This window comes from Acipenser ruthenus, chromosome 36, assembly GCF_902713425.1.
Source record: "Acipenser ruthenus chromosome 36, fAciRut3.2 maternal haplotype, whole genome shotgun sequence".
Lineage (NCBI taxonomy): Eukaryota > Metazoa > Chordata > Actinopteri > Acipenseriformes > Acipenseridae > Acipenser > Acipenser ruthenus.
In genome coordinates, this window is record NC_081224.1 from 10,716,841 (window position 1) to 10,734,317 (window position 17,477).

The window sequence follows — 17,477 nt, forward strand, 5'->3', positions numbered from 1 at the left end:
AATGAAGTGTTTTCCGTTAGCAGGTCTCGCTCTCTCCACCCATCACCCCTCCACTCACCTGTTTGAGGGTCTCTCCCCTCATCAGTGTTCTTGTGTTTGCACATCCTGTTGGGACCAGTCTCGTTTCTCTTGAGCCGTCACACAGAACTGACTCGCTGGGTATGCACAGGTTTGAGCCCAGTCAATCAAGTGCTTAATTAGACCTTTTTAATTGTTCTTAGTTCCTAAAAGGTTATTTATACAATTGTATAGGTAACTTGAAATCTCTAACTGTTTAAAAGCGGACAACAATAAAGGTCTAATTAAGCTAATGAATAGTTCAATTAAGTAATTGAGAACTCTGTTGGAATGAAGCCCAGCAGACACAGGGGTCCCCCAGGACCAGGATTGGGGACCCCTGAACTAGAGCACCACACTACCTTGGCTATTGTGGACACTAAGTATTGTGTGGTTCTGTCTCCATTGTGTGGTTCTACCCGATAGTGCATTAACACAGCTTACTGTTTGAATCCTCACACTCTGCTCAGACGTGAAAGAAAAGCCAAGACAAAGGCACTTAGTATTTCTTTAATGTATTTCCCAATATGTTTTGTTATAAATACAGTATGCAGCATCGTCACAGTGTAAATCCATAAACGAGAAGCTCAGGTTTTAAATGTTTAAGTATTTCCTTACATTCTCTGATCTTTACAGTTTTTAATAAATGAATGACACTCCTTCTGCACAGCTTGATAGTAGATGTAAGCTGATTATCTCAGAGCCCTATTCGGATGAGATGTAAAACAGAGGTCCTATTGTCAGTGACTCTGCAGCAGCAGTGGTGATGGATAGTTTGCCCCTTGGTCTCGTAAGTTTCTTTGGATGAAAGTGTCTGCTCAATGACCAATAAAATAAAATATTAAATACATAAATAGGCACGCGCGTTCTTGACGATTTCTGCCCTTGGGCCTTTGATTTGATGTGGAATGTTCCATCATAAAAAAAAGAAAGAAAAAAAAACATGCATCTTCACGTTTGGCACTAATGAACAGTTTTCTCAGAGAAAGCAAGGACTGAATGGCAATGAAGACAGAATTGCTCCCTTTGTCGCCCCTCATAAGAAAGGCATGGAGACTGAACTGCTCCCTCCCTCACCCCTTAAGAGAAAGGGGACTCCCTCCAGTTCAGTCCAGGGCAGGGCAGGCTTGAGGCATGGAGACTGAACTGCTCACCCCCTAAGAGAAAGGGAGGTGTCTGTCCTGAAAGGTATTTGGCGTTAGTGATGAGGCTGATCCCTAGTCTAATATCCCTATTTAAAACTGACCATAAGATTTTAAATATATATATGTATAAGATTTAAAAGAAAATTTGTGTTGCAGGAGCTGATCTTTCAGAATGAGTGGATCTCCACAGAAATCAGGTTCAGACAATCAGGTGAGGGTCATTGGTGTTGATTGGGCTAATTTACTATTCTAAGTGAAACATGTGAAGAAACAGCGGCTTGGGTTTGTGATGATTTAATGCTGCATTTCTTAAGAACAGTAATTGTTAATTAGCCCAATCAACACCAGTGACCCTCGTCTGGTTTCTGTGGCGAGCTCAATCTGACCAGTCAAATAAATCTGTCCTTGCAGCGCTATTAAAAAGGGGGTCACCGTAACACATTGTGAATCGCTGCTAATCACCTAGTGGGTGCTTCTTAACGTGCAGACAGGTAGTAAAGACAGCAGGTACAGCATGCTTGTGCAGTTCAGAAACACATTCACCTGGGCCATAGGGTATTTTAAAACAGTCCTTCCACAAAATGGTGCTATCGTCCCAAAACTTGAAAGATAACTTCAGGATCCCCATTCTTTGTACCCCCGTGTATTGAAACCCCCAACTAGCAGAACCACACCAATGGCAACACGATGGGAACTGCACAGCACAGTGATCCTGATAACATGCACTGACCTGGCTCCTGTGAGAGATTGTTCAACAATGGAGCAGCACAGCTGTGATCGTTTGCCACTGTTGTACCACCAGCCTTCTCCCTCTTTGTAGCTGCCCTTGTGCTACCCACTGCCTCTGTAGTACAGAACCACTGACTGGAGATCATTTGAAATGGATGAATAGAATAAAGAGCGCTTGACAACAGGTGGCAGTTGCACACTAAGGCTTTTCCTATGATGAAAGAACGTGCGTTTTGGAATTTTAATTAATAATTCAACGGGAAACACAGGCGTTTCCCTGATGGAACTGCATCTAAAAGACAACTTGGTGTTGGCTGGTCCCTTTTGATTTAAAAAAAATCTCAACGGTGCTCCTTGTTATAAATAAGGCTTCCCTTTGTACCGCAGAACAGGTTCTGAGGAGGTTATAGCTCCCGTTTGCCTCCCAATTGCATTAGCGGGACATGAGTTGCAGAGTCTCTACCTATAGCTCCTGACCACAGTGTTATGAAGAGGGATGCACACTGAATTGGAGGGGGAAAGGCATTTAAAAGCACATTTCTGCCACCAATTGTAAGTTCTGGTGATGTTTGTAAACTTGTTGCCATTGTGGGGACCGATCAAATCTGAACCCAGAGCCAGGAGTCTCCTGCCTGTCCAGTTTGTGGACGTCGGTCCCCCTGTCTGTCTCCGTGTCCCTCACAGGTGGGTGCTGTCTTGTGTGTTGAAGCGGTACCCGTCGCTTCTCCCCGAGCTGCCCGTTCGACTGCCCGCCTGGCTGGACACCAGAGACAGAGGGTCTGGTCTGATCAGGTACCTGTCAGGGGCACAGCAAACAAGCCACAGTCAGAACATCGGAGCGCAGGACAGTATGGTAGCAGTAAAATAATGACAGCAAATTCCAAATGAATCCTGGCTGTGTTCATGCGATCAACATCCTGTGTTACAACACGGCATGAACACGGCTACTTAAATCCACAGAAACTAACAGGGCTGAATTCAAAATGAATTACTTCATTCCATCCCCTCACCGCTCTCTGTGTGAAGAAGAGTCTCCTTCAACAACATGACTAGGTAACCCATTCCCTCCCCTCACCACTCTCTGTGTGAAGAAGAGTCTCCTTCAGCAACATGACTAGGTAACCCATTCCATCCCCTCACCACTCTCTGTGTGAAGAAGAGTCTCCTTCAACAACATGACTAGGTAACCCATTCCCTCCCCTCCCCACTCTCTGTGTGAAGAAGAGTCTCCTTCAGCAACATGACTAGGTAACCCATACCATCCCCTTACCACTCTCTGTGTGAAGAAGAGTCTCCTTCAGCAACATGACTAGGTAACCCATTCCATCCCCTCACCACTCTGTGTGAAGAAGAGTTTCCTTCAGCAACATGACTAGGTAACCCATTCCATCCCCTCCCCCCACTCTGTGTGAAGAAGAGTCTCCTTCAGCAACATGACTAGGTAACCCATTCCATCCCCTCACCACTCTCTGTGTGAAGAAGAGTCTCCTTCAGCAACATGACTAGGTAGCCCATTCCATCCCCTCACCACTCTCTGTGTGAAGAAGAGTCTCCTTCAGCAACATGACTAGGTAACCCATTCCATCCCCTCCCCACTCTCTGTGTGAAGAAGAGTCTCCTTCAGCAACATGACTAGGTAACCCATTCCATCCCCTCACCACTCTCTGTGTGAAGAAGAGTCTCCTTCAGCAACATGACTAGGTAGCCCATTCCATCCCCTCACCACTCTCTGTGTGAAGAAGAGTCTCCTTCAGCAACATGACTAGGTAGCCCATTCCATCCCCTCCCCACTCTCTGTGTGAAGAAGAGTCTCCTTCAGCAACATGACTAGGTAACCCATTCTATCCCCTCCCCACTCTCTTTGAAGGTGTTTGTTCCCCCCATCCTTCCCAGCTCACTCTTTTAAGCCCTGGGGTTAGACTGGATGTGCTGGACTCTCTCCATGGGCTTTAACACCATACTCCAGTGATTTGTTCGCTACACCTTTCACTGTATAACCGAGCATTCTGGTGTGCCTTTTCATTGCTTTCATCACACTCTGGCACAGTAAATACTCTCTTGATATTTTATGTCAATAAGGGTTGAAAGGCTTGAAAAGCCCGTGGATTCTTGACCTCGGTAAAAATGTCCTTTGTAGAAAATACGCCTTTTGATGCTTCTCGGAGCTCTCTCGTGAAACATTGTCAAAGCCAGGGTGCCGAGAAACCAATTTCCGACACGCAATGCCACAGAGAAGAGCTGCAGACAATTTCAAAGCATTATTTTTCTATGAAGGTCACATTGTAAAGTGGGATCGAAAAAAAAAAAAAAAGCACAGTTTTGAACGCACTTTTAGCTAAAATAATAATTCAGTTTTGCAATTGCAACAGCTACGTAGGTCTCAGATGTGCCGTTTGGAAATAAACAGAAGGAAGGAAGCTAGGGACGGGGCGGGGACAATTTCAAAGCAAGGCAAGCAAACCTAGAACATCAGGGTAGTACCAGGTGCCTGTTTTTAAAATGAAAACACATGTTTGTAGTATTTGTTTCTCAAATAACGTCACATTGGACTGGATTTATGGAATTCTTTTGCCAGCTACAATTACTTTAACCACCTAGATCGTTTAAAATGACCCCCATGCTGTATGCTCTACCTTGTTTATTGGTTATATTTGAATAACATCTGTTGTGTGTCGGGGTCTGTCGTACAAAGAGTGCAAGAGAATGACATACACTCTCAACATGAGTAGAGGTAGTCACAGACAGAATGCTAATATTAACGCAGTCTGTGTCTATAGAACCTGTTGTGGTCTAAACGTTTCAAATGCTTTATCCCTGAGTGCGAGACCAATCCTTCTCAGTGAAATCTCAAGTGTAGGTTATGCTAATAGATTACAACTGGGATTTGTAATAATATGCAAGTCTGTGTCCTAAAATAGAGCTTTTTTTTTTTTTTTTTTTTTTTTTTTTCCTCTCTACTCACACGACGTCGTGGAGTTCCAGCTGGGTGTCGGGGGAAGGGTTGATGAGAATGTAGGACAGAGTGTTGCCGTGATCCGTCATTTCATCTGAAAATATAAAAGGCAACGGGAGCTTAAAATCCAGGGAGTTCTGCACTGCAAGGAAGCTGTGCCTCTAAAACAAGCTGTCTGTGTGTGACCTGGCAGGTGATACAGCAGGTGCAAAACATTTGAGAACGTACATAAACCAGACAGTCAACACATTTCACATGAAGTAGATTGTGTTGACTAAAGGCACAATCACTGGATTTTGACCAGGAAACCTCCATTGATTTCATCCACCACTTTTAGGGGAAATCCCAGGATGATTGCGATGAGGTGGGTGATGCAATCTGCCTTACAGCTGCATGAACAACTCCTCATAGTAAACATACAGACCTACCAGACACCTCTGTGCTTTACAATGCTTCCCTATGCTTTACCAGACCTCACTGTGCTTTACAATGCTTCCCTATGGTTTACCAGACCTCTCTGTGCTTTACAATGCTTTCCTATGCTTTACCAGACCTCACTGCTTTACAATGCTTCCCTATGCTTTACCACACCTATCTGTGCTTTACAATGCTTCCCTATGCTTTACCAGACCTCTCTGTGCTTTACAATGCTTCCCTATGCTTTACCAGACCTCTCTGTGCTTTACAATGCTCCCCTATGCTTTACCAGACCACTCTGTGCTTTACAATGCTTCTGTATGCTTTACTATACCTCTCTGTGCTGTACAATGCTTGCCTACACTGTCCCTGTGCTTGACTACACTGTGCTGTGCTGTCCCTGTGCTTGACTACACTTTCCCTGTGCTGTCCCTGTGCTTGACTACACTGTGCTGTGCTTTCCCAATGCTTGCCTACACTGTCCCTGTGCTTGACTACACTGTGCTGTGCTGTCCCTGTGCTTGACTACACTTTCCCTGTGCTGTCCCTGTGCTTGACTACACTGTCCCTGTGCTTGACTACGCTGTCCCTGTGCTTGCCTACACTGTGCTGTGCTTTCCCTGTGCTTGACTACACTGTCCCTGTGCTTGCCTACACTGTGCTGTGCTGTCACTGCTTGACTACACTGTCCCTGTGCTGTCCCTGTGCTTGCCTACACTGTGCTGTGCTGTCCCTGTGCTTGCCTACACTGTGCTGTGCTGTCCCTGTGCGTTCCCTGCGGGGGGCGCGTGTATTCGGGGGTCTCGAGGGGCGGGCTGGGTGCGTACTGTATCCCGAGGGGGAGAGGCCCAGGTGTTTCATGCGGTTCTTGACGAGGGAGTTTAGCTCCTGCCTCTCGGAGCGTCGGAACAGAGACATGCGCTGCTGCGTGATGCGCTCGGCTGCGCTGGTCTTGTTGGAGTGCCGACCCCCCTTCCTGCTCAGCCGGCGTGCCCACTGCATGCTCTTGCGCCTCAGCAGCGGGTGATCCGACTGGTCGCTGGAGGTGGAGTTGCGGTGGTTCACCCGGCACATGATTGGCTCTCGGGGTTCCCTGGTGTCCTCGCAGTCCTCCACGCTGATCGAGACCTGAGACTGCGGAGAGAGGGAGAGAGTGGAGATGTCTGCCTTTAACCTGAGCTCAGGAGCCGCTCTGTCATGCTCCTGTCGGTGTGGTGAGGTGAGGATGAAAGCTTTAGAGCCACGAAAGCAGACGATCCCGGCGCTTTGGCACTGCGGGGAAGCCTCAGCCCTCTTACGCGTAGATTCATGTAATATAGGCTGTTTAGTCAAAGCCTCTCGTAGATTCAGGAGGCTGTGTGGTCCAGTGGTTAAAGAAAAGGGCTTGTAACCAGGAGGTCCCCGGTTCAAATCCCACCTCAGCCACTGACTCATTGTGTGACCCTGAGCAAGTCTCTGAACATCCTTGTGCTCCGTCTTTCGGGTTAGACGTAGTTGTAAGTGACTCTGCAGCTGATGCGTAGTTCACACGCCCTAGTCTCTGTAAGTCGCCTTGGATAAAGGCGTCTGCTACATAAACAAATAATAATAATTCATAGACATAATAGAGACACGCACTCCACTGTGTCTTGTGCAGACCTGTCGCACACAACGGCCGCTCTCCGGCACTGAACACTAACTCTGTAAGAGTAACTCAACTGGAATATGATCCTTGGACTGGAGTCACAACTTTACACAAGAGCCAGGATCATTGTGATTCACTGGCAATGGACAGCTGTGCACTAGTTGAAACTGCTTATGGGACTTGCTTATGTAAAATACCATTTGGGCTGTTTACTCCAAATCGGACCCAATAAAGTAATTAAAACAGAACAGTGCACGGTTTTTAATATGCTTTACCGTACCTCACTGTTCTCTGCAGTGCTTGCCTGTGCTTTTACCCTGCTTTCACTGTGCTTTATTACACTTGGCTGTGCTTTTACTGTGGGAAACCTTTATAAGGGTTGCAGGCAGTCTTCATTGCCATTTTGAATCTCAGTTGGTGTTTCTTTCAGAAAGAAATTGTGCACGTGGCTCTTTGTAGTAAATAGCTTTTAGAATGCAACACTGGCTGATAACATCCCATATATCAACGGCAGGCAACTCAGACTGAAGAGCAGCTCCTGAACTCGGAGTCAAAGCTGACTTGAGGCGTTTTAGCAACGTTTATAATACAGGGTGTAGCGATTAATCGGGCATCAGTGAATCAGGATACCTTCTCTACATGATGTATCTTAACAGAGGTCTGTATTGTGTGCATCGTGATATGCGTCGTATCGCGACATCATAATGCACATGGAAAATCTCTTCATTGATTTTTGGTGGAGATAATTACATTGCTGTAAAAATAAGCAAAAAATAATAGCAGGTCCCCATGCTTGTATTTTTTAGAAGAAAAAAATAATAATTAATATTAATGTCTATGAAAAATCATAGCTCATGCATTCATAGAAAATTGCACATGACAAAAGCATATACCGGTAATTTCATATGCAAGAAAACAAAACAAAACTCTTATCATCCATAACTATCAATCAATGAATCAATATTTAGAAATACTAAAAGAAACTCAATTCAATGACAAACATTTGGATGAGAAGTCTGTGTTAATGTGCTTTCGTGCAGCAGATGGTGCTGTTTCCTGTAGGAATATATGTGCAACATGAAATATCAGGGAAAAAACAAACAAACTTCTGGTCAAACGCTGTGCCGGTGGATTTAAGCTTCTTTTAGTACGTCTAGGTTAAAATGGACTGATTCCAAACTCCTGGATTCTCGGGAATTCCAGCGGTTGTGGGAGCCTCCCTACCTCGGAGGTGGGCAGGGTGTGGGTCTCGGTGCGGTAGATCCCGATGGGAATGTCTCCGGTGGAGGAGCAGAGCTTCTGATAGAGGCGTCCGTACGTGCGGATCCACAGGTCATCCTCACTGATCTTCATCTGGGAAGAGAGACAGCTGTCAATCAGATCATCTCACGATAAAATCGCCCCCAAAGCGCTTTATAGAGATAAAAAGTGTTGATAAATATTAAAACAGCAACAGTTGGTGCTTCCCTTACTATAGCTTCCAATCATTTTCTGACTGTCTCCCCTCCCCTTTCTATAGGGGCAGCACTGCACAGTCAAACAGCCGACAAGTCCAATAGAAGTGTCACTTTGTTTTTATTTTGTTCATGCCAACCTCAAGGCAATGGCAAGCTTACTGGCAACCTTCCATTCGTTCTGGTTGTCGGTTGGAATAATTCGATCCAAACCTTCAGTGTTTAAGGCAAAGGCAGTTACTGTAGTAATGTTTAGGGTTCATGTCAGTCGTGCACTGGCAGTGACAGTGATTGCATTGTATTCAGCTGAACTGAAACTCTGAAATGGTGAAGCGAACGGGTTCAATCAGTTAACATGTAAATGGCGTTTCAGAACATTAATAAACAGTTTTTTATTCCAAGCAAAATACAGCGTGCCAACAGCAAGGTGTTGCGCTACAGCACGGTCACAAACAGAGCGCTACAGCACGATCACAAACAGAGCGCTACAGCACGACCACAAACAGAGCGCTACAGCACGATCACAAACAGAGCGCTACAGCACGGTCACAAACAGAGCGCTACAGCACGATGACAAACAGAGCGCTACAGCACGGTCACAAACAGAGCGCTACAGCACGGTCACAAACAGAGCGCTACAGCACGATCACAAACAGAGCGCTACAGCACGATCACAAACAGAGCGCTACAGCACGTGCACAAACAGAGCGCTACAGCACGGGCACAAACAGAGCGCCACAGCACGATCACAAACAGAGCGCTACAGCACGATCACAAACAGAGCGCTACAGCACGATCACAAACAGAGCGCTACAGCACGGGCACAAACAGAGCGCTACAGCACGGGCACAAACAGAGCGCTGCAGCACGATCACAAACAGAGCGCTACAGCACGGTCACAAACAGAGCGCTACAGCACGGTCACAAACAGAGCGCTACAGCACGATCACAAACAGAGCGCTACAGCACGATCACAAACAGAGCGCTACAGCACGGTCACAAACAGAGCGCTACAGCACGGTCACAAACAGAGCGCTACAGCACGGGCACAAACAGAGCGCTACAGCACGGGCACAAACAGAGCGCCACAGCACGGTCACAAACAGAGCGCTACAGCACGGTCACAAACAGAGCGCTACAGCACGATCACAAACAGAGCGCTACAGCACGATCACAAACAGAGCGCTACAGCACGATGACAAACAGAGCGCTACAGCACGGTCACAAACAGAGCGCTACAGCACGATCACAAACAGAGCGCTACAGCACGATGACAAACAGAGCGCTACAGCACGATCACAAACAGAGCGCTACAGCACGGTCACAAACAGAGCGCTACAGCACGATCACAAACAGAGCGATACAGCACGATGACAAACAGACCGCTACAGCACGGTCACAAACAGAGCGCTACAGCACGGTCACAAACAGAGCGCTACAGCATGATCACAAACAGAGCGCTACAGCACGATGACAAACAGAGCGCTACAGCACGGTCACAAACAGAGCGCTACAGCACGGTCACAATCAGAGCGATACAGCACGGGCAGAAACAGAGCGCTACAGCACGATCACAAACAGAGCACCAGACATTACAAAAAACATTTTAGCGAGTCTATTGGAAACTACTCTTATACTTTCCAATAGACTTGCGATATCATTTAGTTTCTTTGGTTACATGATGTTAAATAAAATATCTAAATTATGTTCACATAATATATATAAATAATATATATATATATATATATATATATATATATATATATATATATATATATATTTAATTGTGTCTCAATCCTAAAATTCTAGGTAATGAAAACTTTTGGCCAGAGCCGTACAGCAGGTTAAATAAACACACGGTAACCCTTGCCAACCAGGGCGTGATATTAACCAGAGTGTGATGTTATCAGGAGCTCTCCCCCATTTACTCCCATTATATCCCGGTCCTTTCAGTGCGGATGATAATAAGCGGTGGGTTGCTGTATTAACAGCAGTGATATTAAGCAGGTTCCTCCTGCACAGCAGATCCGTAATCAATAGATTTTAATACTTACAGCACAGAGGAAACCAGAACCAGGCATCGAGTCCAGACCCAGCAGCAGCCTTGTGATGGAGATCATGTAGTCTTTAACGAAGGACTGGAGAGAGAAAGACAGCTTCAGCAACATGACTAGACAACCCATTCCATCCCCTCACCACTCTCTGTGTGAAGAAGAGTCTCCTTCAGCAACATGACTAGGTAACCCATTCCATCCCCTCCCCACTCTCTGTGTGAAGAAGAGTCTCCTTCAGCAACATGACTAGGTAACCCATTCCATCCCCTCACCACTCTCTGTGTGAAGAAGAGTCTCCTTCAGCAACATGACTAGGTAACCCATTCCATCCCCTCCCCACTCTCTGTGTGAAGAAGTGTCTCCTTCAGCAACATGACTAGGTAACCCATTCCATACCCTCCCCACTCTCTGTGTGAAGAAGAGTCTCCTTCAACAACATGACTAGGTAACCCATTCCATCCCCTCACCACTCTCTGTGTGAAGAATAGTCTCCTTCAGCAACATGACTAGGTAACCCATTCCATCCCCTCCCCACTCTCTGTGTGAAGAAGAGTCTCCTTCAGCAACATGACTAGGTGACCCATTCCATCCCCTCACCACTCTGTGTGAAGATGACTCTGTGGCAGTATGCATGTATCTGTGTCAGTGTGTATGTATCTGTGTCAGTGCATGCACGTTTCTGTGGCAGTGCGTGCGTGTCTGTGGCAGTGCGTGTGTGTCTGTGTACCTGGTACAGCAGGGTGTCCAGCATGCTCACACTGAACACCTTCCCTGCAGCGAAGGGCAGTCGGAACATGAAGACCAGGTTTGACCCTTTCTCACGCTCTTTCTGGAAACGACAAAAACAATTGAGCACCAAATCCATAAACAATTCAGCACCATGTTCTCTAGTTTGGAGAGCGCGGGTGAGTAGTGGTCCTGCTCTTACCTTCTCTAGTTTGGAGAGCGCGGGTGAGTAGTGGTCCTCCTCTTACCTTCTCTAGTATGGAGAGCATGGGTGAGTAGTGGTCCTCTTACCTTCTCTAGTTTGGAGAGCGCGGGTGAGTAGTGGTCCTCTTACCTTCTCTAGTTTGGAGAGCGCGGGTGAGTAGTGGCCCTCTTACCTTCTCTAGTTTGGACAGCGCGGGTGAGTAGTGGTCCTCTTACCTTCTCTAGTTTGGAGAGCGCGGGTGAGTAGTGGTCCTTTGCTTTGAACTGCATGAAGCGCATGTTGGCCGGGTGAGTCAGCTCTGTGATGATGCTCAAACTGGGGAACAGTCTGCAAACAGGGAGGACAGGGAGGTGTGTCTGGTTGCTGGATCTCTATCAGGGTTTTTATTTTTTTTAATAAATCATCTAGGAGTGCCCATTTTTCAAAGTCCCATCACATCTCCTCACCACAGCAACTCCCCACAGCAGCTCAGGAAGACTGAAGCTTCAGCGGGCATCCTCCGATCCCCAAGCCAATCGCCTTTGCACAGCCAGGAGCTCCAGAGCGGATGTCAGCGAGCTACCAGCCTCAGGAGGACAAAGGCCAGCCCTGCAGGCGTCCGCTCTGAGCTCACTGGACGCCTGACTAGCAGGGTCTGCTGTAGCACGAAGAGGAGAAACAGTCTCTGCCAGTTTTGCCTCCCTGACCCACAGAAGCATCACATGTGACGCTTGCTCTGGAATCCCCAGTTTGAGTGCGTGTGTTGCTGCCGTTGAACGAACACACCCAACTGAATCGCAAACCACTCCATCAGTTGTCAAGCAGGTTAAACAAGCTTCAGATCTGTAGACTGGTTAATGTGACTGCAGCTAACACAATAACTCCACACATTTTACCCACGCTGCATTGCCATTCGCTTCGTAGGTCTCCAGTTTGCAGTTTTGAAAGAAACTTTAATTTTAAAAACAGAGATCAGGAAAGAAGCCAGTGAAGGATTGGGGACAATTTTACCCTCCGGGTGATCAAAGAAGTGCCAGTGCCGACTATCTGAAAGCTTGGCTCGCAAACACATTTCTTTATCCCTCATAGTCCAAAACGGCCTGATATTTGTTTATCAATTATTCATGTTTTTATTACCTACATTACATTTTTGGTACACAGCAGTTTTCCTTTTTAAAATGAGAGAGCGCGAGAGAGAGAGCGAGATATATATATACAGGTGTTTACCACATCAATGCACCATGTCATTGATGTGGTAAATGTACTTTCTAAACACCCTGTATATAATCACCCTATGTATTCCGTCGAATTTAAGACTCACTTTTTAAAAGTACCAGCTTGGACAGATCGGAAGTGTATTTTTCGACAGGCCGAGCAATACCACAGTTCACAAAAAGGGAGAAAAACAGGCGTGAGTAATCGCGACTGGAACTGAGAAGCAGCGCATAACTGACAGCAGACAGCCACCAACTACGTCTTAAATTCTAAGGAATACAGTACATTATATATAAGCACGTGTTTCTTTCAAAACTGCACCATTGAAAGGCATGGAAGTGCAGTGCAATTGTAAACTCCAGTCTGTTTTAAAGCTGTTGATGCGGCAGTGGTAAACTGTAAAGCACAGAGCGGGCAGGGGGCGTTGCTCTTCAGATCAGCGTGCTCCGGTGATGGCATTGCCGTTACCTGAACAGAGTCTGCACGTTGACGATGGTCTTGGCGTCGGCCATGTAGTCCTCCTCTGCAATCATGGAGCTCTCCTTGTCCACCACCACCATGGTGGCAGCGAAGGTGACCCCACAGTGGAGCAGGCTGTCCAGACTGCAGCCAAACAAAGAAAGAAACACATTGCTTATCAGAGCCCGCCCTCCAGTGTCTGTGCTGCGCTGAAATCACTGGCCGTCTTTACCAGCTCCGTTTAAGATTTTGAAGACTTCAATCAAGACCTCCCACCCCCACGCTAAACAGATTCAGTTCTCTAAATCTGTCCTAGCTCGTTCCTTTAAGCCCTGGGATGAATCATCTTGGCTCAAAAAATAACTAAAATCAAATGCTTAATTAAAAGACTACTCCAAGTAGCTTTTAAAATTGATTTTTCTTCATTCCCCTCATTCTCCCTCATTCTAAGTGCTTCTGGGTTCTGCGGCTACAGTATTAGTATAATTTTCCTCTGAATCTGCTTTTACTTTACCTGGAGCTTTGGAGCTTGTCTGGGAGAATCCTAAATCGTCAGGACCATTCTCATCAAGTCATGTGACTATGCCACCTTTCAACAGCCAAGCCCACCTCCTGTGTCTCACTAAATGTCTGTAGATGAGGAGGGGTTGGCAGAGTTGAAAGGTCACGTTATCACATGGTTTGAATGGAACGAGGAACGCTGCTCAGTCCTGGCAATTAAGATTCCCCAGACAAGCTCCAAGCAGCTCAAAACCGGGTAAATGCAGAGAGGGAGAAATGATATTACAGAACCCAGAACCACTCGGAATTATTACCCCAGCAGTACAGGAATGTAAAAAAAGAAAAAAAGCATAAGGATACATTGAACCAGTTAGGACCAGGCCTTAGCAAGTGTCTGCCATACTTCAAAACATCAGAAACACCCAATCCAGGACGGACACGCGCACAGTAATGACATTTCAACAAGCCATTTCAAATAATGACAGCGCTTCATTGCTGAGCTTTAGTCATTTTCACTCGGCCATTAAGGAGCTTCGAACAATTTGCGAGCGATTTGAAGTCCTGCTCAGCGTCGCTTCTTCACTCCCTTGCTAATCAGGGACGGCAATTATACACTCCCGTGAATTGAAGAGGCATTTGCAGGAATTTCGTGTGATTAGTCGTCATTATTTAATTTAATTTTTGTTTAATTGTCATTATTTTTTTTTTTTGGTGTGAGAGAGGGGTAGGCACGCATAATATAAGAGTTACTAATGGATCAACTTAAAGTACTCCCCAAAAACTCTGTATTCATTCTATGAGTGAAATCACAGCTTACTTGCAGATTTAGCTTTATATAACATCACAGAAGTGCTGCATTCAACACACTGGACTGTTAAAACATGCTTTTAGAACGGTAGAGAGCTCCTTGTTAAATGACAGAATCAGATCTCACATCGTTGACCTCTTCTCTATGAAAATAAAACCATTCCATATCCGGCACTACTAAACTCTACACACAAGCAGAAAAGTAGATGATTGATCTCAGAACTTTTGTCAAGTCGGGTCTTAAAGGATCCCAGTGATTCAGCCTCATGACTAGGTAACCCATTCCATCCCCTCACCACTCTCTGTGTGAAGAAGAGTCTCCTTCAGCAACATGACTAGGTAACCCATTCCATCCCCTCCCCACTCTCTGTGTGAAGAAGAGTCTCCTTCAGCAACATGACTAGGTAACCCATTCCATCCCCTCACCACTCTCTGTGTGAAGAAGAGTCTCCTTCAGCAACATGACTAGGTAATCCATTCCATCCCCTCACCCCTCTCTGTGTGAAGAAGAGTCTCCTTCAGCAACATGACTAGGTAACCCATTCCATCCCCTCACCACTCTCTGTGTGAAGAAGAGTCTCCTTCAGCAACATGACTAGGTAACCCATTCCATCCCCTCACCACTCTCTGTGTGAAGAAGAGTCTCCTTCCCTCTGTCCTAAGTCTATCTCCACTTCATTTCCAGCTGTGTCCTCTGGCCCTGGTTTCTGTTCTGGGTTTAATGGCTGGAGTTAACTTAGTCACTAAAGATTGTAAAGACTTCAATCAAGACCCCCCTAATTCTTCTTTGTTCTAGGCTACATCATTTCAGGTCCCTCACCCTTTGTTCATATATAGATGTCTACATGCATGTACACATGCATACACACACACACAGCTCTCTGGCATCCTGACTTACTTATCGATGGACCCCACCGTGTAGTACACCATGGGGAACCAGCAGATCGCTTCCAGAAAATGTGCTTCTGGTCTGGAGGAGAGAGAAAATATATTTCAATAACAGTTTTATTACTTTAAACCAGGGAAGACCCTCGGGAACCCCTGCGCTCACCTGACTGTGTGACTCCCCCAGCACACCACACGGCCGTGCCTTTACCAGGGGAGACCCTCGGGGACCCCTGCGCTCCCCTGACTGTGTGACTCCCCCTGCACACCACGCGGCCGTGCCTTTACCAGGGGAGACCCTCGGGGACCCCTGCGCTCCCCTGACTGTGTGACTCCCCCTGCACACCACGCGGCCGTGCCTTTACCAGGGGAGACCCTCGGGGACCCCTGCGCTCCCCTGACTGTGTGACTCCCCCTGCACACCACGCGGCTGTGCCTTTACCAGGGGAGACCGTCGGGGATCCCTGCGCTCCCCTGACTGTGTTACTCCCCCTGCACACCACGCGGACGTGCCTTTACCAGGGGAACTCCCGGCACATGTATTTGTAAAACCGGGAATTCCTTTGGGTTGCTATTGGTATGGTCCTGGCTGAGATCAGACCCAGGCTGTGCTGGGAGCTGCAGCGTTGGCTGCGCAGTGTGGAGGGAGCAGACTCATGAGCGCGGCGGGGAGGGAGCAGACTCACGAGCGCGGCGGGGAGGGAGCAGACTCACGAGCGCAGTGTGGAGGGAGCAGACTCACGAGCGCGGTGCGGAGGGAGCAGACTCACAAGCACGGCACGGAGGGAGCAGACTCACGAGCGCGGTGCGGAGGGAGCAGACTCACGAGCGCGGTGCGGAGGGAGCAGACTCACGAGCGCAGTGTGGAGGGAGCAGACTCACGAGCGCGGCGGGGAGGGAGCAGACTCACGAGCGCGGCGGGGAGGGAGCAGACTCACGAGCGCAGTGTGGAGGGAGCAGACTCACGAGCGCGGCGCGGAGGGAGCAGACTCACGAGCGCGGTGCGGAGGGAGCAGACTCACGAGCGCAGTGCGGAGGGAGCAGACTCACGAGCGCGGTGTGGAGGGAGCAGACTCACGAGCGCGGCGGGGAGGGAGCAGACTCACGAGCGCGGTGCGGAGGGAGCAGACTCACGAGCGAGGTGCGGAGGGAGCAGACTCACGAGCGCGGCGCGGAGGGAGCAGACTCACGAGCGCGGCGCGGAGGGAGCAGACTCACGAGCGCAGTGTGGAGGGAGCAGACTCACGAGCGCAGTGTGGAGGGAGCAGACTCACGAGCGCGGCGGGGAGGGAGCAGACTCACGAGCGCGGCGGGGAGGGAGCACACTCACGAGCGCGGCGTGGAGGGAGCAGACTCACGAGCGCGGCGGGGAGGGAGCAGACTCACAAGCGCGGTGCGGAGGGAGCAGACTCACGAGCGCAGTGCGGAGGGAGCACACTCACGAGCGCAGTGCGGAGGGAGCACACTCACGAGCGCGGCACGGAGGGAGCAGACTCACGAGCGCGGCGGGGAGGGAGCAGACTCACGAGCGTGGTGTGGAGGGAGCAGACTCACGAGCGCGGTGTGGAGGGAGCGCAGCGTGGAGGGAGCAGACTCACAAGCGCGGCGGGGAGGGAGCAGACTCACGAGCGCAGCGTGGAGGGAGCACACTCACGAGCGCGGTGCGGAGGGAGCACACTCACGAGCGCGGTGCGGAGGGAGCAGACTCACGAGCGCAGTGCGGAGGGAGCACACTCACGAGCGCGGTGCGGAGGGAGCACACTCACGAGCTCTCAAGCAGCAGCACGATGGGGTTCAGCTCTTTCTTGGGCCGGTAGTACGCTCTCAGAGGCACGATGAAATTGTAGAGGCCGTTGCCAGCTTGCTCCGCGGACACGATGATCAGCTTGTTTCTGAAGCCGTAGGCGCGGGCATCCTCGTAGGGGATGTGGTGGCAGCCCTGCACAGTGCAGAAGAACACGGACACGGTCTTAGTGTCCAACATTCACATGTTCATGACATGTTCAGCTATTCAGGCAATGCACAGAAGCAAAATAACAGATTATGATTAAGCACAGAGATCAGTTATATAACATATTATACAGATATACACACATGCATACTGTAGATATACTGCATGTCTCATTCATATATATATAAAAACAGCTTGGGAACGAGAAAAGGCTGTTCTGCCCATCAAGGCTCATCCCTTGTTAGCGCACCACTCTCCTCTACTGGGGGGAACTCATTTAAAAACACAGAATCTGCTCTTTATTTAAATGTTCCCA

At 48.2% G+C, this 17,477-nt stretch overlaps 1 protein-coding gene across 1 annotated transcript in view; it reads right to left on the reverse strand.

The window, feature by feature from the left end:
• Positions 1-517: 517 nt before the first annotated feature.
• Positions 518-17,477, reverse strand: part of LOC117966852 (potassium channel subfamily T member 2-like) — a 95,616-nt gene continuing 78,656 nt past the window's right edge. The window contains exons 20-29 of the mRNA XM_059007956.1: positions 16,977-17,149; positions 15,224-15,295; positions 13,027-13,161; positions 11,580-11,691; positions 11,161-11,262; positions 10,434-10,517; positions 8,150-8,278; positions 6,129-6,435; positions 4,894-4,978; positions 518-2,727 (exon numbers count right to left, since the gene is read on the reverse strand). Coding sequence (XP_058863939.1) covers positions 2,610-2,727; positions 4,894-4,978; positions 6,129-6,435; positions 8,150-8,278; positions 10,434-10,517; positions 11,161-11,262; positions 11,580-11,691; positions 13,027-13,161; positions 15,224-15,295; positions 16,977-17,149 — 1,317 coding nt within the window. The 3' untranslated portion in view covers positions 518-2,609. The remainder of the gene's footprint in view (positions 2,728-4,893; positions 4,979-6,128; positions 6,436-8,149; positions 8,279-10,433; positions 10,518-11,160; positions 11,263-11,579; positions 11,692-13,026; positions 13,162-15,223; positions 15,296-16,976; positions 17,150-17,477) is intronic.